We start from the raw sequence: 22,748 nt of genomic DNA, 5'->3' as shown, positions 1-22,748 counted from the left end.
TGAGAGAGACAATCTCAGACTGAGCAATATCAAAAATCCTTTCAATTAAGGAAATCTACCCTGAAACAGTCCTCTGATTGGTTGAATTGCAGAGCATTAAACACTTTAAGTGAGAGAGCTGTTTTTCAATTCTGTATCTCAAATGATGAAATCTCCAACTCGCTGGTTTTGGGATTTGCATCGAAGATCTGAGCCCTGAATTGACCTGACAGTTCCCATGCAGTACTGAGGGAGTGTGACTGTGGCAGAGGTGCAATGATTCACCTGAGAGACCTGTCTGCCCTTGACTGGGTGGAAATGATCCATAACACCATCCAAGGAAGAGAATGGGAGTCTCCCCAGTATTTATCCCTGACCCAACAGCCCATACAGCATACAACCTGGTCGTTTATCTCACTGCTGTTTGCGGACTGGCTGCCACACTGTCCACATTGCAAAGTGAGTGCCCTTCATTGGCTGTGAGTGTTTTGGAATATCCGAAGGTTGTTAATCAACAGGTCCAGAAGGAGGCCAGGCAATCATTTCAGCCTGTTTCTTCTTTGATTAATGCATTTAATTGGAGAGTTGTACAGAGCTGAGGGGAACCCACTCCCTTGGAGTCAGCATGAGTACAATGGGCCACATGGCCTCTCTGCATCATGATGTGAAGGTGTGAAGTCAGATGTTATAGACGTGCAAGTCTTTTCTTCCACACTCTGTCAATGATTTTCACCTTGAGAGTGACCAGCTCTATTTGGACTAATCTCTGCTAACCTTTGCACATAGAGTCATAGAGCACGGAAACAGACCCTCCAGTCCAACTTGTCTAGATATCCTAAATTCATCCAGTCCCAGTTGCCAGCACTTGGCCCATATCCCTCCAAACCCTTCCTATTCATATACCCATCCAGATGTCTTTTAAATGTTGCAATTGTACCAGCCTCCACCACTTTCTCTGGCAGCTCATTCCATACATGTACCACCTTCTCCGTGAAAAGGTTGCCCCTTAGGTCTCTTTTATATCTTTCCCCTCTCATCCTAATCCTATGCTCTCTAGTTCTGGACTCCCCCACCCCAGGGAAAAGACCTTGTCTATTTACCCTATCCATGCCCCTCATGATTTTATAAACCTCTATAAGGTCTCACTATAAGGCCTCAGCCTCCGACACTGCAGGGAAAACAGCCCCAGCCTGTTCAATCTCTCCCTGTAGCTCAAATCCTCCAGCCCTGGCAACATCCTTGTAAATCTTTTCTGAACCCTTTCAAGTTTCACAACATCTTTCCGATAGGAAGGAGACCAGAATTGAATGTAATATTCCATGGACGCAGCTGAACCTCCAATTCCAAGCCAGCGACAGCAGGGGGAGGATTGGCATCAGCTGAGCCCTCACCAGTCACAGAGTCTTCAATAGGAGATGGAATAACACCGAGGAACCATAAGAGAGGAGTGTTGTGCCTGGAATCAGTTCAAGGACAGTGGGAACAGGAAAGTGACCCTATTCAACAGGGTCAGACTTCGAAGGCTGAATGGGATATGAGTGGAAACTGAGTCACTGTGGGGATCAGCACTACCTCAATCTGAAGGTCATCATCATGGAAACTACTGAGGGGGTATTTGGGATGCTGCATCATCGCCACCTGGACAGAACTCCCATCCTCCTTGTAGAAGACATCACTGGCGGTTGCGAGAGGATCAAACTGAACTTGCCATAACCCTGTGAGTGTGGGAATAAAACACAAAACCATCAGCAGCATTCAACACATTTCTCAGCAGCAGGCCAACATGAAAGGATGCTCTCTCTCAGACCTGGTCTTGGAAATGTGGTGGGCCAAGGTCAGCTGGGGAACATTTAGCAAACAGCAATCATTGTACTGTAAGGTTCAGGACGATATTGGAGAATGACGTTGGTCAATGCAGAGTGAGAATACTCAATTGGCAGAGAGCAGACTTCAGTAGGACAACGATGGAGCTGCAGGTTAAACAAGAGGCTGTCCCTGAACAATGGGCTCCCTTCAGAGAGAGGGTTCTCACCCTGACAAGGTGTTATCACAACTGGGAAAGGTAGGACATACAAAACCTGAGCTCCCCGGATCACAAAGAAGATAGAATCAAGATAAGTAAGAATCATACAGTCATGACAAGTGTCAGGCTGAAAATACAACTGAGATCCATGCGAAGATGAGGAAGTAATTTCAAGCAGCAAAGAGAGAATTTGAGAAAAGACCAGCAGCCAACATAAAGGGTGACTGGAAGCCTTCTGTAGGCATATACATTGTGAAAGAGTACCTCAAAGAAGCATAGGACCTGTGAGAGACCAAACCAAGGATTTACAGATCAGGGCAGAGGGCATGGCTGAGGTTTTAAACAAAAAAAGGTTACATCTGGCTTTAGCAGAGAGGGAGATGCCCAGTTCACCACATGAGGCAACTAAGTCACTGGGATAAAGTGAGGACTGCAGATGCTGGAGATCAGAGCTGAAAATGTGTTGCTGGAAAAGCGCAGCAGGTCAGGCTGCATCCAAGGAACAGGAGAATCGACGTTTCGGGCATGAACCCTTCTTCAGGAAGGGAACTCAGTCACTGAGCAGGTTCAAACCTAACAAGGGTAGGTGTTTGAGAGACTGTGGGTATTTAAAATTGGGAAGGCCCCAAGACAGGAGGAGATGCGTCCAGGGGAGACTGAACAAAGTGAGATTAGAAATTACAGGAACACTGCTCTCAATCTTACAGTCTCTGGGGGAGGTGCCAGAATACTGGAGAATTGTAAAGATCATGGCTTTGTTCAAGAAAGTTGGCAAGAATATTCCCAGTAATTCCAGTCAGTTAAACTTCGGTTATGGGAAAGATTCTAGAAACAATTACTCAGGATGAATTTAGGAATTACATGAAGAGTCAGCTTTAGATGTCTAACTGGGACTTGGTGTTTAACCAACCCACTGGAGTGTTTTGATGAGGTAACAGAAAGGTTCGATGAGGGTAAAGCTGTTGATATGCTATACATGGATGGCCGGAGGCCACTTGATATAGTGCCACACACCTGTGAGGAAAGTTATAGCTCATGGTTCAAAAGGAACAGTTGTGACACAGATACAAATAGGAAACAGTAATAGTCAATAGATATTTTTCAACCTGCAGGAAAATTGCGGTGGATTTCGTATTGGGACCCTAGCATTTCCTGATATATATTAATGATCGATATCTTGGTGTACACAGAACAATTTCAAAGTTAGGAGAACTGAAAACTGTGAGAACAGCAGAATGAAATTCCAAAAAAAGAGCAATGACAAGTTGGAGGAGTGAGGAATAGGTGGCAGGTGAGCTTCAATGCAGAGGAGTGAGGTGATGCACTTTGGTTGGCAGAACTTTGAAAAACAATATAAAATAGGAGATACAGGTGCAAACATAGCGGAGAAGTGGAGAAGCAGAGGAACCTTGGTATCTATGTGAAAAAATCATAGAGTCATAGAATCATAGAGATGTACAGCATGGAAACACACCCTTTGGTCCAACCCGTCCACGCCGACCAGATATCCCAACCCAATCCAGTCCAGCACCCGGCCCATATCCCTCCAAACCCTTCCTATTCATATACTCATCCAAATGCCTCTTAAATGTTACAATTGTACCAGCCTCCACCACATCCTCTGGCAGCTCATTCCATACACGTACCACCCTCTGCGTGAAAACGTTGCCCCTTAGGTCTCTTTTATATCTTTCCCCTCTCACCCTAAACCTATGCCCTCTAGATCTGGACTCCCCAACCCCAGGGAAAGGACTTTGTCTATTTATCCTATCCATGTCCCTCATAATTTTGTAAACCTCCATAAGATCAACCCTCAGCCTCTGACGCTCCAGAGAAAACAATCCCAGCCTGTTCAGCCTCTCCCTATAGCTCAAACCCTCCAATCCTGGCAACATCCTTGTAAATCTTTTCTGAATCCTTTCAAGTTTCACATCTTTCCGATAGGAAGGAGACCAGAATTGCACGCAATATTCCAACAGTGGCCTAACAAATGTCCTGTACAGCCGCAACATGACCGCCCAACTCCTGCACTCAATACTCTGACCAATAAAGGAAAGCATACCAAACGCCTTCTTCACTCTCCTATCTACCTGCGACTCCACTTTCAAGAAGCTATGAACCTGCACTCCAAGGTCTCTTTGTTCAGCAACACTCCCTAGGACCTTACCATTAAGTGTATAAGTCTTGCTGAGATTTGCTTTCCCAAAATGCAGCACCTCGCATTTATCTGAATTAAACTCCATCTGCTACTTCTCAGCCCATTGGCCCATCTGGTCCAGATCCTGTTGTAATCTGAGGTAACCTTCTTCGCTGTCCACTACACCTCCAATTTTGGTGTCATCTACAAATTTACTAACTGTACCTCTTATGCTCGTATCCAAATCATTTATGTAAATGACAAAACATAGAGGGCCCAGCACCAATCCTTGTGGCACTCCACTGGTCACAGGTCTCCAGTCTGAAAAACAACCCTCCACCACTACCCTCTGTCTTCTACCTTTGAGTCAGTTCTGTATCCAAATGGCTAGTTCTCCCTGTATTCCATGAGATCTAACCTTGCTAATCAGTCTCCCATGGGGAACCTGGTCGAACACCTTACTGAAGTCCATATAGATCACATCTACTGCTCTGCCCTCATCAATCTTCTTTGTTACTTCTTCAAAAAACTCAATCAAGTTTGTGAGACATGATTTCCCACGCACAAAGCCATGTTGATTATCCCTAATCAGTCCTTGCCTTTCCAAATACATGTACATCCTGTCCCTCAGGATTCCCTCCAACAACTTGGCAAGATCATTGAAGGTGGCAGGACAGTTTGATGAGTAGTTAATGAAACATTCAATATTCTGAGCTTTATGAATAGGGGGTCCAAGAGCACAGAAATAATATTGAATTTGCATAAGACACTTGTTAGATCGAGCTAGAATATGTTGTACTGTTGTGGATGCCACATTACAGGAAATGGTGTGAACATATTGGAGACAATGCAGCAGCGATTTACAAAAATGGCTCCGGGAATGAGAAAATCGATAATGAGGATAGATTGAACAGTTGGGAATCTTCTCCTTGAAGAGAAGCTAAGAGGAGATATGACAGAGGTTCTCAAAACTTATGAGTGGCCGGACAGGGAGGAGCTGCTCCTGCTCATAAAAGGAACAAGAATTGAGAGGGAAAGATTTAAAGTGATGAACAAACAGAGCAAGGGTAATGTTTCATACATTGTCACCTTGCGAGTAGTCCAGGTCTGGAATGCACTGTCTGGCAATGTAGGGGAGGGAGGCTGGATTAACTGAGGCTTTCAGGAAAGGTCCTGGATGGTTATTTGAATAGGAATAGTGTTGAGGAATGTGGTGAAAACTCCACAGTTCGGCATCAGTAATGAGGCTCATTTGACGGTACAATGGAACTGAACAGCCTCCCTCTGTACTGTGACAAACCTGTGATTCTGTGATTGGGCAAAATTGGGATTCCCTTCAGACAGAGAAGGTGAAAGGGGAATGTAATCATCCAGAGAGGTGTGGACCAGGCGACTCCAGGAGCTGGAGATGATCAGAGAGATCACACAGCACCAGCAGAAAGGCCAAGACAAACCAGTCAGACAGTTATAAAGCCTCAGAGAAAACTAAAACACCGCAGCTTCTGGAAAACTGAAACAAACTCAGGGCACACTGTGGAACCCCAGCAGGTCCTAGCAATGTCTGAGCAACAAGAGACCGAGTTAACAACTCAAATTCACCTCCAAGCAGAATTTTCTTTTTTTACACAGTTCCTGTGAGGACAAACAGCCTGACAAAACAGTGAAAGAAATAAAATGGTATCTGACCCAGGAGAAAGACTTGAGAATTCACGGTTGACGGAGCTCCTGGGAAAAAGCAGTGGGTGGGGCTGAAATGTGACACATTGGATGGCTCTTTTGGAGAGGCAGCAGGAGGGCAATGGACAGAATGATCTGCTTGTGCTGTTTGATTCTGGAATTCTCGGTAGCTCAACAAAATCTGTCCCCCAGAGAGAGAGTGTGGGACTGTACCCCAGTGAGGGTCAGTGTGTGTGTGTGTGTGGGAGAGTGTATCCCAGTGAGAGTCATTGTGTGTGGGACTGTACCCAGTGAGGGTCAGTATGTGTGGGACTGTACCCCAGTGAGGGTCAGTATGTGTGGGACTGTACCCCAGTGAGGGTCAGTGTATGGGGGGGATTGTACCCCAGTGAGGTTCAGTGTGTGTGTGGGACTGTACCCCAGTGAGGGTCAGTGTGTGTGTGTGTGTGCGAGTGTACCCTAGTGAGGGTCAGTGTGTGTGGGACTGTACCCCAGTGAGGGTCAGTGTGGGAGTGTACCCCAGTGAGGGTCAGTGTGTGTGGGACTGTACCCCAGTGAGAGTCAGTGTGGGAGTGTACCCCAGTGAGGGTCAGTGTGTGTGTGTGTGTGTGTGTGTGGGACTGTACCCCAGTGATGGTCAGTGTGTATGGAACTGTACCCCAGTGAGGGTCAGTGTGTGTGGGACTGTACCCCAGTGAGAGTCAGTGTGTGTGGGACTGTACCCCAATGAGGGTCAGTGTGTGTGTGTGTGTGTGTGTGGGACTGTACCCCAGTGAGGGTCAGTGTGTGCGGGACTGTACCCCAGTGAGGGTCAGTATGTGTGGGATTGTACCTCAGTGAGAGTCAGTCTGTGTGTGGGACTGTATCCCAGTGAGGGTCAGTGTATGTGTGGGACTATACCCCAGTGAGGGTCAGTATATGTGAGACTGCACACCAGTGAGAGTCAGTCTGTGTGTGGGACTGTACTACAGAGAGGGTCAGTATGTGTGTGGGATTGTACCCCAGTGAGGATCAGTGTGTGTGTGGGACTATACCCCAGTGAGGGTCAGTGTGTGTGTGGGACTATACCCCAGTGAGGGTCAGTGTGTGTGTGTGGGGCTGTACCCCAGTGAGAGCCAGTGTGTGTATGGGACTGTATCCCAGTGAGGGTAAGTGTGTGTGTGGGAATGTACCCCAGTGAGGGTAGTGTATGTGTGGGATTGTACCCCAGTGAGGGTCAGTGTGTGTGTGGGACTATACCCCAGTGAGGATCAGTGTGTGTGTGGGACTATACCCCAGTGAGGGTCAGTGTGTGTGGGACTGTACCCCAGTGAGGGTCAGTGTGTGTGGGACTGTACCCCAGTGAGGGTCAGTGTGTGTGGTGGATTGTACCCCAGTGAGGGTCAGTGAATATGTGGGACTGTACCCCAGTGAGAGTCAGTGTGTGGATAGAGACAGTGAGGGCCCAGTGGACAGAGACAGTGATGGCCCAGAGGACGGAGACAGTGATGGCCCAGTGGACGGAGACAGTGAGGGCCCAGAGGATGGAGACTGTGAGGGCCCAGTGGACAGAGACAGTGAGGGTCCAGTAGATGGAGACAGTGAGGGCCCAGTGGACAGAAACAGTGAGGGTCCAGTGGACGGAGACAGTGAGGACCCAGTGGATGGAGACAGTGAGGGCCCAGTGGACAGAGACAGTGAGGATCCAATCGATGGAGACAGTGAGGGCCCAGGGGATAGAGACAGTGAGGGTCCAGTGGACGGAGACAGTGAGGGTCCAGTGGATGGAGACAGTGAGGGCCCAGTGGATGGAGACAGTGAGGGCCCAGTGGATAGAGACAGTGAGGGCCCAGTAGATGGAGACAGTGAGGGCCCAGTGGATGGAGACAGTGAGGGCCCAGTGGATGGAGACAGTGAGGGTCCAGTAGATGGAGACAGTGAGGGCCCAATGGATGGAGACAGTGAGGGCCCAGTAGATGGAGACAGTGAGGGCCCAGTGGATGGAGACAATGAGGGCCCAGTGGACGGAGACAGTGAGGGCCCAGTGGATGGAGACAGTGAGGGCCCAGTGGACGGAGACAGTGAGGGCCCAGTGGACGGAGACAGTGAGGGCCCAGTGGATGGAGACAATGAGGGCCCAGTGGACGGAGACAGTGAGGGCCCAGTGGATGGAGACAGTGAGGGTCCAGTGGATGGAGACAGTGAGGGTCCAGTGGATGGAGACAGTGACGGCCCAGTGGATGGAGACAGTGAGGGCCCAGTGGACGGAGACACTGAGGGCCCAGTGGATGGAGACAGTGAGGGTCCAGTGGATGGAGACAGTGAAGGCCCAGTGGACGGAGACAGTGACGGCCCAGTGGTTCTGTGAGAGATCTCACCAAAACAGACACACCCACCTTTGAAATGAATGGCGTTCAGCAACAGCAGAACAATGTTGTGTGGAACCTCATTGAAGAACGTTTTAATTTTCCCGCCTGTTTTTTCCTGCACCCATGAGTTAATAGCGTTTGTGTCCTTTGCATTTATCCCAGTCAGCAGCTGCGGTTCAGAACTGTAAAATCTCATTGAATCTTTGATGAACTCGGGATTAATGTGAATTCCTGCATGGTTGAAACACAGGCCATTAGAAACCGACAGAGCAGTGACAGCAGCACCCAGCTCGACGGTGTCTTCATCAGAAAGACACAGCCTGCCTCAGACACCAGGAGCTCTCGAGAGGGAACGCTGACACGGAGCCACTTCATAAAGAGATATCCGTTTTGATGAGACAGCATCAGATGAAGGATGCAGGGTCTGAAGGAGGGTGTTGAGGGATTGATGTGAGCTGAAGGTTCAGAGCTTTAGGGGGATATTCCAGAGCTTCGGGACTCACTTGCTAAAGGCCCCGGTGCTATTGACAGAGCGACTGAGGTCCAGGGAGGCTCTAGCTTTCCTGGACAGAGCCAGAGAACCCAGAGTGATGGTAGGCAGGAGGAGATTACAGAGCAAGGCCAAGATAAAGCCAAGGAGTGATTTGAAACTAAGATTGTGAGTTGGCTAAGTATGGGTGAGTGTAGGTCAGACCAGGACAGGGTTTGGGAGCAAGATCAGAGTGAATCCTGAACTTACAATGTCTGACACCAGGTTTATGAAAGGTCAACATTGAGTGTCTGGAAGAATTGGGAGTGGATTTGGTGCGTTTGTAAGGATGTTTCTGTGGGACATGGTGATAATGGACCCAACAAGGAGGAAAATCTCTTTAATGTCCAACGTGGAGACCAGGGCAGAGTCAGGGGCTCAGGTCTTCTCTGAGTTTCACGGTCAAGATGAAAGGAGAGAAACGAGAGAGAGAGAGAGAGAGAGAGATGGTCACAACCAGTTACCCACCACATCTATCCTGACCTACTGGGAAAGGCCACGCTGAGAGACAGGAGCGTGTCGAATATGGACTTGGGGATCAAAGGTGGAGGTGACCATGTGACTAAGCAGATTGGGGGCTCCAAGACGGTTGTGGTTGGAGGATGAAAGGCTGTTGTGGTTTTGGGGAGGACAGTTGTAATTGGGTGGGTCTAACCTGAGACAGATACAGGAGGAGGTCAGGTTTTGGAAAGGCAAATGGGATTTGTTGGGAGAGGCTTATCTCAGAGATACCCTTACCTCTGATTGGTGGAACAGGACTAGTCAGGGTTCATTAAACCATAGAATGTCAACACAACTCAATCAGAGGCCACTTGGCCGACTGAGTCGGTGCTGGCTCCCTGCAAGAGCTACTCAGCTTCTCTCCACATCATTTCCTCACACTCCTCCGTTTCACACAATTACTCAGTCCCCTTGTAAAAGCCTCGAGTGAACCTCCCCCTCCCCCACACTCTCAGACAGTACATTCCAGACCCTAACCCCTTGAGTGAAACTCCCCCTCCCCCACACTCTCAGACAGTACATTCCAGACCCTAACCCCTTGAGTGAACCTCCCCCTCCCCTCACTCTCAGACAATACATTCCAGACCCTAACCCTTTGAGTGAACCTCCCCCTCCCCTCACTCTCAGACAATACATTCCAGACCCTAACCCTTCGAGTGAACCTCCCCCTCCCCTCACTCTCAGACAGTACATTCCAGACCCTAACCCCTTGAGTGAACCTCCCCCTCCCCTCACTCTCAGACAGTACATTTGAGACCCTAATCCCTTGAGTGAACCTCCCCCTCCCCCTCACTCTCAGACAGTACATTCCAGACCCTAACCCCTTGAGTGAACCTCCCCCTCCCCACACTCTCAGACAATACATTCCAGACCCTAACCCTTTGAGTGAACCTCTCTCCCCCTCACTCTCAGACAGTACATTCCAGACCCTAATCCCTTGAGTGAACCTCCCCCTCCCCTCACTCTCAGACAATACATTCCAGACCCTAACCCTTCGAGTGAACCTCCCCCTCCCCTCACTCTCAGACAGTACATTCCAGACCCTAACCCCTTGAGTGAACCTCCCCCTCCCCTCACTCTCAGACAGTACATTCCAGACCCCAACCCCTCGAGTGAACCTCCCCCTCCCCCTCACTCTTAGACAGTACATTCCAGACCCTAACCCCTTGAGTGAACCTCCCCCTCCCCTCACTCTCAGACAGTACATTCCAGACCCTAACCCCTTGAGTGAACCTCCCTCTCCCCTCACTCTCAGACAGTACATTCCAGACCCTAACCCCTTGAGTGAACCTCCCCCTCCCCTCACTCTCAGACAGTACATTCCAGACCCTAACCCCTTGAGTGAACCTCCCTCTCCCCTCACTCTCAGACAGTACATTCCAGACCCTAACCCCTCGAGTGAACCTCCCCCTCCCCCTCACTCTCAGACAGTACATTCCAGACCCTAACCCCTTGAGTGAACCTCCCTCTCCCCTCACTCTCAGACAGTACATTCCAGACCCTAACCCCTTGAGTGAACCTCCCCCTCCCCTCACTCTCAGACAGTACATTCCAGACCCTAACCCCTTGAGTGAACCTCCCCCTCCCCTCACTCTCAGACAGTACATTCCAGACCCTAACCCCTTGAGTGAACCTCCCCCTCCCCTCACTCTCAGACAATACATTCCAGACCCTAACCCTTCGAGTGAACCTCCCCCTCCCCTCACTCTCAGACAGTACATTCCAGACCCCAACCCCTCGAGTGAACCTCCCCCTCCCCCTCACTCTTAGACAGTACATTCCAGACCCTAACCCCTTGAGTGAACCTCCCCCTCCCCTCACTCTCAGACAATACATTCCAGACCCTAACCCTTTGAGTGAACCTCCCCCTCCCCTCACTCTCAGACAGTACATTCCAGACCCTAACCCCTCGAGTGAACCTCCCCCTCCCCCTCACTCTTAGACAGTACATTCCAGACCCTAACCCCTTGAGTGAACCTCCCCCTCCCCCTCACTCTCAGACAGTACATTCCAGACCCTAACCCCTCGAGTGAACCTCCCCCTCCCCCTCACTCTCAGACAATACATTCCAGACCCTAACCCCTTGAGTGAACTTCCCCCTCCCCCTCACTCTCAGACAGTACATACCAGACCCTCGCCCCTCAAGTGAACCTGATCTGTAAAGTCTAGATTCCAGTCGCTGTACTAACATCTTTGGTCACCTTCCCACTGCTGCCTTCAATAATTAGTGTACACACATACCCAGGTCCCTCTGCTCCTACACCCCATCTTGAAATGTATCTTTCATTTCATTCCGTCTCTCCTCAATCTATTGATTGAAATGTATCACTTTATTCTCTCTGCATTAAACATAGCTCTGCTACCTGCCTGCCCATTCCACTAAGTCCACCACGTTCATCCAACCTGCTGCTCCCACAGGACAGAACCTCACCTGCAGAGACTGAAACTGTATCTTGCTCTCACCCATACGTTCAAGGGGTTGGGTCTCGAGCCCCACTACTCTCAGGGTACCCACTAAACTTCGTAATTTAATGAAAGCACACAAAGACCCTGGTTTATCAGTCTGGTGGAATCAGGTTCACAGAAAACATTGAACAATAACTACTGTTTGTTATAAATGAATACACTCTTGCTACAAGTAACCAAAACTAGAAACAGGAGCACATAATCCTCAAGCAGAAACTTCATAAAACCTATTTTAAAACCTACACACGTGTTCAGAGAGACACAGATCAACAAAAAAGAAATGATCTTCTGTTTGGAGGAGAAATCCTGGGGAAGCACAGTTCAATAGCACCAGCCTGCAGGTGGAGGAAGGTCTTGTGTAGTTCTTCAATGTGACTGTGCTCCATCATCGCCTTCTCATTGGTTGAGGAATGGGCCCTTCACTGTGCAGAATTTGAATGGTGGTGGTTTGGCAACATCATTCTCACTCACCTTCAAATCTTGATCTCGGCTGGTGATGGGAACCCAAAGGATCTGATGGAATCTTGTAAAGTTGGAGAGGTTCTCCTTGTTTCTGTGGTCCTCCAAGCTGCCTCACACCTCCTCACTGTATTTCAATATCACTGGCCCCATCAATCCTGGCCAATAGACTGCCCCAGTAGCCCTGCCTGCTCCATGCCCATTGGGTGTCTCAGGCACAGGGCCTCAGTTTCCTTTCAACAGTTGCCCTTCAAGATTCCGAGCTCATTGCTCTCCATCTTAAAGCTGCCCTTTTATTGAGTTTGGTCACCTGGCAATGATAACAACCCACAGAGCCTTCAGTTGTGGGCTATGAGCTGTTTCCTATTGAAATGGGCACATTACTCAGAGAGTTGTGAGAGCATGGAATGTGTTGCCAGCAGCAGTTATGGAAGCGAGATCATTGGAGATATTTAAGAGACTGCTGGACACGCATATGGTCACAGAAATTTGAGGGTTCGTACATTAGGTTTACCTTACATGAGGATCAATGGTCGGCACAACATTGTGGGCTGAAGGGCCTGTTCTGTGCTGTACTGTTCTATGTTCTATTAATACTGAGCAGAAAGCAACAGATTGGTTTCGAGTAATCCTCCACCCCAATGTTGTTGATGTGTAGCCCCAGTGGATTACCTGGATCAGGTTAGGTGATAAAGGTAAAAACAATGACTGCAGATGCTGGAAACCAGATTCTGGATCAGTGGTGCTGGAAGAGCACAGCAATTCAGGCAGCATCCGAGGACAGGCAAAATCGACGTTTCGGGCAAAAGCCCTTCATCAGGAATAAAGGCAGAGCCTGAAGCGTGGAGAGATAAGCTAGAGGAGGGTGGGGGTGGGGAGAGAGTAGCATAGAGTACAATAGGTCAGTGGGGAAGGAGATGAAGGTGATAGGTCAGGGAGGAGAGGGTGGAGTGGATAGATGGAAAAGGAGATAGGCAGGTAGGACAAGTCCGGACAAGTCATGGGGATCGAGTTGCTGGAGGTTAGAAACTAGGATGAGGTGGGGGAAGGGGAAATGAGGAAACTGTTGAAATCCACATTGATGCCCTGGGGTTGAAGTGTTCCGAGGCGGAAGATGAGGCGTTCTTCCTCCAGGCGTCTGGTGGTGAGGGAGCGGCGGTGGAGGAGGCCCAGCACCTCCATATCTGCTCAGTGTGTCTGAGGTGATCAGTTTGGAGCAGAATTTGAAGCCATCCCTTTATAGCTTTAGCAGATATCCCTGTGGCAGAGAGAGGACACCATTGGTGGCTGGTGATCATTTTCTGAGCGGGTATGTGTGGAATCTTGTGATCCCAACCCCCACAACACGTATTTGGTGCTTTCCGTTGGAATGATTTGTTTGAGCTAGCCTTGTGGATGTGAAGTGAATTGGTTCTCCATCTTGCACGATGCTCATTCCTGGCCCATTCTGTGAAGCATGACCTTTGAGATTGTTTTCTTCCTGGGGGGGTGGGGGGAGAGGTCATAGAGCACAAAGGGGTCGGTTCCCTGCTGGCAGGGTCTGCTCCAGATGCTGATGCTCCTCGTGCCATCGCCAAGCCACAGCCTTCCTCAGGAGCTCTCTCAGCTATGATGTTGAAAAGTCCAGAAGGTCTGGTGCCAAGTCATTGAAAACTCCAGGGTACCTCTGTAGCTGCTGTTCATTTGTGAGACAAGGTCTTTGCCGACATGTTCACCTCTTTCTGGGGTCATGGGCAATTCTTTGACCTGAATACATTGAGCCAGAGAATTGATCAGGCTTACACTCCATTAACATGTCCTCCTGTCAGAAAGGAGCCTTTCACAATGAGATCCGGTCAGTGACTGCAGGTTCCCATCATGCTCTTTGGTTTTGGCCAATAGCATTGTCCAATCTCATTGTCAATGAAGACACTCCGGAACATTCTTTCAATAGGCTGCTGGAAGAGATTGCAATTGACAGAGAAACCAAATAGTCATCTAATTATCCTCCAAATGATGATATGCTGAAGGTAGTGACATGTTGAGGTCCAAATCCGTGTTTGGAGGAAGAATTTAGCTTCGGTACTCTTGGGGTTCAATCCCTGCGGTCTTGGAATCTTGAGGGATCCCACACAGGAGAGGTTTAGATGTTGCACAACTGTATCCCACGTGACTCTGCCATCCTTCTTTCATATACCCAGCCATCTGCCTGGCGATCCGAGGGCACCAGGTACCAACACTTTTCCATGTCTCCTGTCAGTGAACGGTGCATTTTCTGGGAACATCGATTAATGGAATTGCATCTTCCCAGAGATTAGATTAGAGTGGTGCTGGAAAAGCACAGCAGGTCAGGCAGCATCCGAGGAGCATGAGAAGCGGCATTTCGGGCATAAGCCTTTCATCAGGGAATCCCAGAGGTGGATCCTTCTGTGAAATGTCATGTTGCATGAGAACCTGTCAGAGTAACCCTGGACTGGCTCAACAGCAGTCTTCTTGGGTGTTTGCTGTCACCATGATGCTATTGGTGATATCTCAGGATAGCTTTGGTATTGAGGTCCTCACACAGACTTTTGCCCGAAACGTCGATTTTGCTGAAGCTCCTCGATGCTGCCTGAACTGCTGTGCTCTTCCAGCACCATTGATCCAGACACTGAGAATCCTGCCATTCCTCTCGACCTGGGAAAATAGCTGAGATCCCGGAGCTGAACTGAACTAGCTGCATGAATGTGAGAGACGGCTGACTCACTGCACCCTGTTTACTTAGTGCTAGCTGGTTGTAACTTTGACAATCTTGGGACTTGACCTTCACAATTGGGGTTGTTTGGATATATTTGCCTTTATTGCTGAGTCAGTCTCGGTTTGGAGGATGTGCCTGTTAGTCTCCTTCAGGAAGATTCTGTAGATTGTGCCAAAAGCTTCTCATTTGTTGACTGTGTCCCCACAATGTGTTCCTCTGGGAGAGGCTGCTCAACTCTGGCTCTTGACTCGACTTAACTCAGCCTTCTGTGAACTTTGGTTTGCTGCTTACATTTATATAGCCACTGGCACATTCCTTGCTGTTGTAGCCATACTGTTATCTTCTGATTGGTTATGTCCAGTTGTAATCTTTGGCTGCACCTTTTAGATGTGGGTTTGTTGTGTAGCCCAAGGCCCAGAGACAGGGCGGTACCACCCACATGCCTTGTGCTGATCATTCACTGTACAGACTGTGGGAGCTGCCTGTTCAGTGTTACAGGCCGTGGGAGCTGCCTGTTCAGTGTTACAGACTGTGGGAGCTGCCTGTTCAGTGTTACAGGCCGTGGGAGCTGCCTGTTCAGTGTTACAGACTGTGGGAGCTGCCTGTTCAGTGTTACAGGCCGTGGGAGCTGCCTGTTCAGTGTTACAGGCCGTGGGAGCTGCCTGTTCAGTGTTACAGACTGTGGGAGCTGCCTGTTCAGTGTTACAGGCCGTGGGAGCTGCCTGTTCAGTCTTACAGGCCGTGGGAGCTGCCTGTTCAGTGTTACAGACTGTGGGAGCTGCCTGTTCAGTGTTACAGGCCATGGGAGCTACCTGTTCAGTGTTACAGGCCGTGGGAGCTGCCTGTCAGTGTTACAGGCCATGGGAGCTGCCTGTTCAGTATTACAGGCCATGGGAGCTGCCTATTCAGTGTTACAGGCCGTGGGAGCTGCCTGTTCAGTGTTACAGGCCGTGGGAGCTGCCTGTCAGTGTTACAGGCCATGGGAGCTGCCTGTTCAGTGTTACAGACTGTGGGAGCTGCCTGTTCAGTGTTACAGGCCGTGGGAACTGCCTGTTCAGTGTTACAGGCCGTGGGAGCTGCCTGTTCAGTGTTACAGGCTGTGGGAGCTGCCTGTTCAGTGTTACAGGCTGTGGGAGCTGCCTGTTCAGTGTTACAGGCCTGGGAGCTGCCTGTTCAGTCTTACAGGCCGTGGGAGCTACCTGTTCAGTGTTACAGGCCATGGAAGCTGCCTGTTCAGTGTTACAGGCTGTAGGAGCTGCCTGTTCAGTGTTACAGGCCGTGGGAGCTGCCTGTTCAGTGTACAGGCCATGGGAGCTACCTGTTCAGTGTTACAGGCCGTGGGAGCTGCCTGTTCAGTGTTACAGGCCATGGAAGCTGCCTGTTCAGTGTTACAGGCCGTGGGAGCTGCCTGTTCAGTGTACAGGCTGTGGGAGCTGCCTGTCCAGTGTACAGGCCATGGGAGCTACCTGTTCAGTGTTACAGGCCGTGGGAGCTGCCTGTCAGTGTTACAGGCCGTGGGAGCTGCCTGTTCAGTGTTACAGGCTGTGGGAGCTGCCTGTCCAGTGTACAGGCCATGGGAGCTACCTGTTCAGTGTTACAGGCCGTGGGAGCTGCCTGTCAGTGTTACAGACCGTGGGAGCTGCCTGTTCAGTCTTACAGGCCGTGGGAGCTACCTGTTCAGTCTTACAGGCCGTGGAAGCTGCCTGTTCAGTGTTACAGGCCATGGAAGCTGCCTGTTCAGTGTTACAGGCCGTGGGAGCTGCCTGTCAGTGTTACAGACCATGGGAGCTGCCTGTTCAATGTTACAGGCCGTGGAAGCTGCCTGTTCAGTGTTACAGGCCGTGGGAGCTGCCTGTTCAGTGTACAGGCTGTGGGAGCTGCCTGTCAGTGTTACAGACCATGGGAGCTGCCTGTTCAGTGTTACAGGCCGTGGGAGCTGCCTGTTCAGTGTACAGGCTGTGGGAGCTGCCTGTCCAGTGTACAGGCCGTGGGAGCTGCCTGTTCAGTGTTACAGGCCATGGGAGCTGCCTGTTCAGTGTTACAGGCCATGGAAGCTGCCTGTTCAGTGTTACAGGCTGTGGGAGCTGCCTGTTCAGTGTTACAGGCCGTGGAAGCTGCCTGTTCAGTGTTACAGGCTGTGGGAGCTGCCTGTCCAGTGTACAGGCCGTGGGAGCTGCCTGTTCAGTGTTACAGGCCATGGGAGCTGCCTGTTCAGTGTTACAGGCCATGGAAGCTGCCTGTTCAGTGTTACAGGCTGTGGGAGCTGCCTGTTCAGTGTACAGGCCGTGGGAGCTGCCTGTTCAGTGTTACAGGCCATGGGAGCTGCCTGTTCAGTGTTACAGGCCATGGAAGCTGCCTGTTCAGTGTTACAGGCTGTGGGAGCTGCCTGTTCAGTGTTACAGGCTGTGGGAGCTGCCTGTCCAGTGTACAGGCCGTGGGAGCTGCCTGTTCAGTGTTACAGGCCGTGGGAGCTGCCTGTTCAGTCTTACAGGCTGTGGGAGCTGCCTGTTCAGTCTTACAGGCCGTGGGAGCTGCCTGTACAGTGTTACAGGCCGTGGGAGCTGCCTGTACAGTGTTACAGGCTGTGGGAGCTGCCTGTTCAGTCTTACAGGCTGTGGGAGCTGCCTGTTCAGTCTTACAGGCCGTGGGAGCTGCCTGTTCAGTGTTACAGGCTGTGGGAGCTGCCTGTTCAGTGTTACAGGCTGTGGGAGCTGCCTGTTCAGTGTTACAGGCCGTGGGAGCTGCCTGTTCAGTGTTACAGGCTGTGGGAGCTGCCTGTTCAGTATTACAGGCCGTGGGAGCTGCCTGTTCAGTGCACTAGGCCGTCGGAGCTGTTTGTTTGGTGTCTCCTGGATCCAGGGTCTGTACCTGTTATAATCAATACCTGAAGGTGCCACTGTCTGACAATGGCTTTGTATCTCCTGCCATCTGCTCGCAGTGAGCCAATTCCATGTCCTTCCTTTTTATTGAACAAGAGTTCCTGGTCTTGAAGCAGTCAACTCCACTGGAAAGTCTCATTTGCTGGCCTCGTTACAATATCCCGACAAACAGATCCATTGCTTCTTGTGGCTTCTGCCTGCAGGACATCAATTCGAGTCAATATTTAATTCTGACTATGACATGTAGCTGATCCGATAACACATTTAATCCTTTGGGGAATTTTTCTGGTTGACTCCCGGCTAAGGCTGAGATATTGACTCTGTGTCATCCCACATTCCCAACTGCTCTGAATACTTTCACAACTTGCCTAAACCCTTCTTTAATTATTTGATCTATGAAACATTTAAAAAGTTTGAACTCAGGTTAGGGATCCATGCCTTTTAAGTTCAGGCTGAGGAATGTTGAATCAATTCTCCTGCTGCTGTTTTCCTCTCTTCAGGTTATGCCTTTGAGTGCATTCTGTACCTGATGCTCTTCTCTGTTGTTTGGTTTTTGGGATTGTGTTGTTGGCTCTGTGCTGTCCTTCCTTCTTGTTTGAATGTAGGATCACCTTCCCTTTGCTCAGCATGGGGCTGAATTCCAGGGCTCAATGAAGTAAGAAATAGCCTTCAGGTTGAATCAAGAGGAGGCCTGTATGTCTGACAGTTTATAAAGAAACTTTCTGTCTTTGTGGGAACTTCTTAATTGTGATTATATTCTGTTTGTTGCTGTTCCCACTGGCCATGAAACCAGCATGCCCATGTTTCTCATTGTTCTGTTTACATTTAACCAAAAAAATTCCAGTTGTCACCATGTAGTAATATTCCTGCAGTTGAATACAAGAAGTATTTTAACTCACCCAGGGCGAGAGAGCGACAGTGCCCATACAAAGCCTGGGCCGACAGGGTGACTGTGCCCAGACACAGCCTGGGCCTAGAGAGTGACAGTGCCCAGACACATCCTGGGCCTACAGGGCAACAGTGCCCAGACACATCCTGGGCCTACAGGGCAACAGTGCCCACACACAGCCTGAGCCCACAGGGTGACAGTGCCCAGATACAGCCTGGGCCCACAGGGTGACAGTACCCAGATACAGCCTGGGCCCACAGGGTGACAGTACCCAGATACAGCCTGGGCCTAGAGAGTGACAGTGCCCAGACACATCCTGGGCCTACAGGGCAACAGTGCCCAGACACATCCTGGGCCTACAGGGCAACAGTGCCCACACACAGCCTGGGCCCACATGGTGACAATGCCCAGACACAGCCTGGTGCGAGAGGGCACCTGATAACATCTGAGGGCTTGGCTCATTTGCATATTGAGCTCTTAAAGCAATATTGCTCTAAACATGAGAACACAACCCCTGCAATTTTCACCGTCACATAACCCAACATGCTCGAGAGATGGGGTCACTAACCCGAAGAATATCCAGCCTCTCTTATACCATCCCTTTGTTAATTTTAACCTAGTCAGTGTTTCACCCATTCCCACCTCCCCTGTGACAGGACAATGCCCTGGGGCAACCTGTGAAGGTGGTTTCTGGACGTTGATGTTCGAGGCCAGTGACGGAAGGCGATGTCCCATTATCACCAGCTCCCGTCCTCTCAGTGTCATAGAATAAAATGTTCCCCTTTCCCCACCGAGCCCCAACCAAAACACCAACATGCCCCCCCATCCCTGTCCCCTCTCTCCCCAACACAACCTTCCCTCCCCAACACCCAGTCCCCTTCCTGCCCCTCCCCCTCCCATCTCCCTGCCGCCTCCCCCTTCTCTCTCCCTGCCCCCTCCCCCTCCCCCACCCCCTGTCCCCTCCTCTCTTTCTGCCCTCTCCCCCTCCCCCTCCCCTCTCCTGCCCCCTTCCCCTCCCCTCTCCCTGCCCCTCCCCTTCCCCTCTCCCTGTCCCCTCCCCCTCCCTGTCCCTGCCCCCTCGGCTGCCCCTTCCCCTCTCCATGCCCCCTCCCCCTCCCACTCCCTAGCCTGGTTCTAGCCCCTGTCCCGCTGTCCCCCGTTACCAACCCCACCCCAATGCCCCCCTCCCCGACAGCCCAGGAGTTGGGTGAGGTTCCTGGGGCTGGGTGTACACCTTTCTGGATGTAGATGGAGGAGGCGACAGTCAGGACTGATTTGCGGAAACTCTCCACGCTGGAGCACAGAGTGCAGTGGGAGCAGTTCAGCGACTGGACGTGCAGGGATCTTTGAATTTGTTTCTCTGTCTCATTCACAGCACCTAGAGTGTTGGAGAAAGATAACAGAATTAGACACCAGCTTCTCCCAGACCCAACTCCAGCTTCTCTCAGACCCAACTCCACCTTCTCTCAGACCCAACTCCAGCATCTCATGGGGTGATAGAGTCATAGAGATGTACAGCACGGAAACAGACCCTTCGGTCCAACCTGTCCATGCCGACCAGATATCCCAACCCAATCTAGTCCCACCTGCCAGCACCCGGCCCATATCCCTCCAAACCCTTCCTATTCATATACCCATCCAAATGCCTCTTAAATGTTGCAATTGTACCAGCGAGGAGAAAGTGAGGTCTGCAGATGCTGGAGATCAAAGTTGAAACTTTATTGCTGGAACAGCACAGCAGGTCAGGCAGCATCCAGGGAACAGGAGATTCGACGTTTCGGGCACAGGCCCTTCTTCAGGAAGAAGAAGGGCCTGTGCCCGAAACGTCGAATCTCCTGTTCCCTGGATGCTGCCTGACCTGCTGTGCAATTGTACCAGCCTCCACCACTTCCTCTGGCAGCTCATTCCATACACGTACCACCCTCTGTGTGAAAAAGTTGCCCCTTAGGTCTCTTTTATATCTTTCCCCTCTCACCCTAAACCTATGCTCTCTAGTTCTGGATCCCCCACCCCAGGGAAAAGACTTTGTCTATTTATCCTATCCATGCCCCTCATAATTTTGTAAACCTCTATAAGGTCACTCCTCAGCCTCTGACGCTCCGGAAAACAGCCCCAGCCTGTTCAGCCTCTCCCTGTAGCTCAGTTCCTCCAACCCTGGCAACATCCTTGCAAATCTTTTCTGAACCCTTTCAAGTTTCACAACATCTTTCCGATAGGAAGGAGACCAGAATTGCACACAATATTCCAACAGTAGCCTAACCAATGTCCTGTACAGCTGCAACATGACCTCCCAACTCCTGTACTCAATACTCTGACCAATAAAGGAAAGCATACCAAACGCCTTCTTCACTATCCTGTCTACCTGCGACTCCCACTTTCAAGGAGCTATGAACCTGCACTCCAAGGTCTCTTTGTTCAGCAACACTCCCTAGGACCTTACCATTAAGTGTATAAGTCCTGCTAAGATTTGCTTTCCCAAAATGCAGCACCTCGCATTTATCTGAATTAAACTCCATCTGCCACTTCTCAGCCCATTGGCCCATCTGGTCAAGATCCTGTTGTAATCTGAGGTAACCCTCTTCGCTGCCCTCTACACCTCCAATTTTAGTGTCATCTGCAAACTTACTAACTATATCTCCTATGTTCACATTCAAATAATTTATATAAATGACAAAAAGTAGTGGACCCAGCACCGATCCTTGTGGCACTCCACTGTCACAAGCCTCCAGTCTGAAAAACTACCCTCCACCACTACCCTCTGTCTTCTACCTTTGAGCCAGTTCTGTATCCAAATGGCTAGTTCTCCCTGTATTCCATGAGATCTAACTTTGCTTATCAGTTTCCCATGGGGAACCTTGTCGAACGCCTTACTGAAGTCCATATAAATCACATCTACCGCTCTGCCCTCATCAATCTTCTTAGTTATTTTGTCAAAAGACTCAGTCAAGTGGTCTCCCACACACAAAGCCATGTTGATTATCCCGAATCAATCCTTGCTTTTCCAAATACATGTACATCCTGTCCCTCAGAATATTTCAGCAAATGGCTCAGCAATCACTTCCCTTGCTTTCCAGAGTTTTAGGGAATACCTGACCAAGTCCCAGGGATTTATCCACCTTTAGATCATAAGCCACCAGACCATAAGACATAGGAGCATAAATTAGGCCATTCAGCCCAAAAAGTCTGCTGTGCCTTAAATCATGGCTGATAGGTTTCTCTACCCCATTCTCCTACCATTAATCCCCTTGATCCTCAAGAACCTATCTCTCTCAGTCTTAAATATACTCAGTGACCCCACAGCTTTCTGTGGCAATGAATTCCATAGATTCCCCACTCTCTGGCTGAAGAAGTTTCTCCTTATCTCCGTTCTAAAAGGCCTTCCCTTTACTCTAAGGCTGTGCCTTCAGGTCCTAATCTCTCCTACCAATGGAAACACCTTCCCAACATCCACTCTGTCCGGGCTATTCAGTATTCTGCATGTTTCAATTAGTTGCCCCCCCCTCATCCTTTAAACTCCATCAGGTACAGACCCAGAGACCTCAAACATTCCTGATATGTTAAGCTTTTCATTCCTGGGACCATTCTCGTGAACCTCCTCTGAACACGCTCCAGGGCCAGTACATCCTTCCTGAGATATGGGGCCCAAAACCATGCACCATACTCCAAATGTGGTCTGACCAGAGCCTTATAGAGCCTCAGACGTACATCCCTGCTTTTATATTCAAGTCCTCTCAAAATAAATGCCATCATTGCATTTGCCTTCCTAACTACTGACTCAACCTCCAAGTTTACGTTGAGAAAATCCTGGACTTGAACTCCCAAGTCTCCTTGCACTTCAGATTTTTGAATTTTCTCCCCATTTAGAAAATGGTCCATGCCTCTATTCCTCCTGCCAAAGTGCATGACCTCACACTTGCCCATTCTCCTAACCTGTCCAAATCCTTCTTCATCCTCCCCGCCTCCTCACTGCTATGTCTCCCTCTACACATCTTTATATCATCTGCAAACTTAGTCAGAATGCCCTTAGTTCCTTCATCTAGATCGTTAACGTATAAAGGGAAAAGTTGTGGTCCCAACACTGAGCCTTGTGGAACACCACTTGTCACTGGCTGCCATCCTGAGAAAGATCCTTTTATCTCCACTCT

The 22,748-nt window shown here is 50.0% G+C and overlaps 1 protein-coding gene across 1 annotated transcript in view; it reads right to left on the bottom strand.

Annotated features, from left to right (window-relative positions):
* serpinf2b (serpin peptidase inhibitor, clade F (alpha-2 antiplasmin, pigment epithelium derived factor), member 2b) overlaps positions 1-22,748 on the bottom strand; it is a 77,734-nt gene that overhangs the window by 2,302 nt on the left and 52,684 nt on the right. The window contains exons 4-6 of the mRNA XM_087977138.1: positions 19,838-19,981; positions 8,192-8,395; positions 1,552-1,694 (exon numbers count right to left, since the gene is read on the bottom strand). Coding sequence (XP_087833264.1) covers positions 1,552-1,694; positions 8,192-8,395; positions 19,838-19,981 — 491 coding nt within the window. The remainder of the gene's footprint in view (positions 1-1,551; positions 1,695-8,191; positions 8,396-19,837; positions 19,982-22,748) is intronic.

This window comes from Chiloscyllium plagiosum, unplaced genomic scaffold (genome assembly GCF_037043375.1).
Source record: "Chiloscyllium plagiosum isolate Xiang-an unplaced genomic scaffold, Cpla_swu_hap1 HiC_scaffold_31, whole genome shotgun sequence".
In the NCBI taxonomy this organism is placed as follows: Eukaryota; Metazoa; Chordata; class Chondrichthyes; order Orectolobiformes; family Hemiscylliidae; genus Chiloscyllium; species Chiloscyllium plagiosum.
The sequence above is the reverse complement of the archived record's forward strand: the minus strand, read 5'-3'. Positions and strand labels throughout refer to the sequence as shown.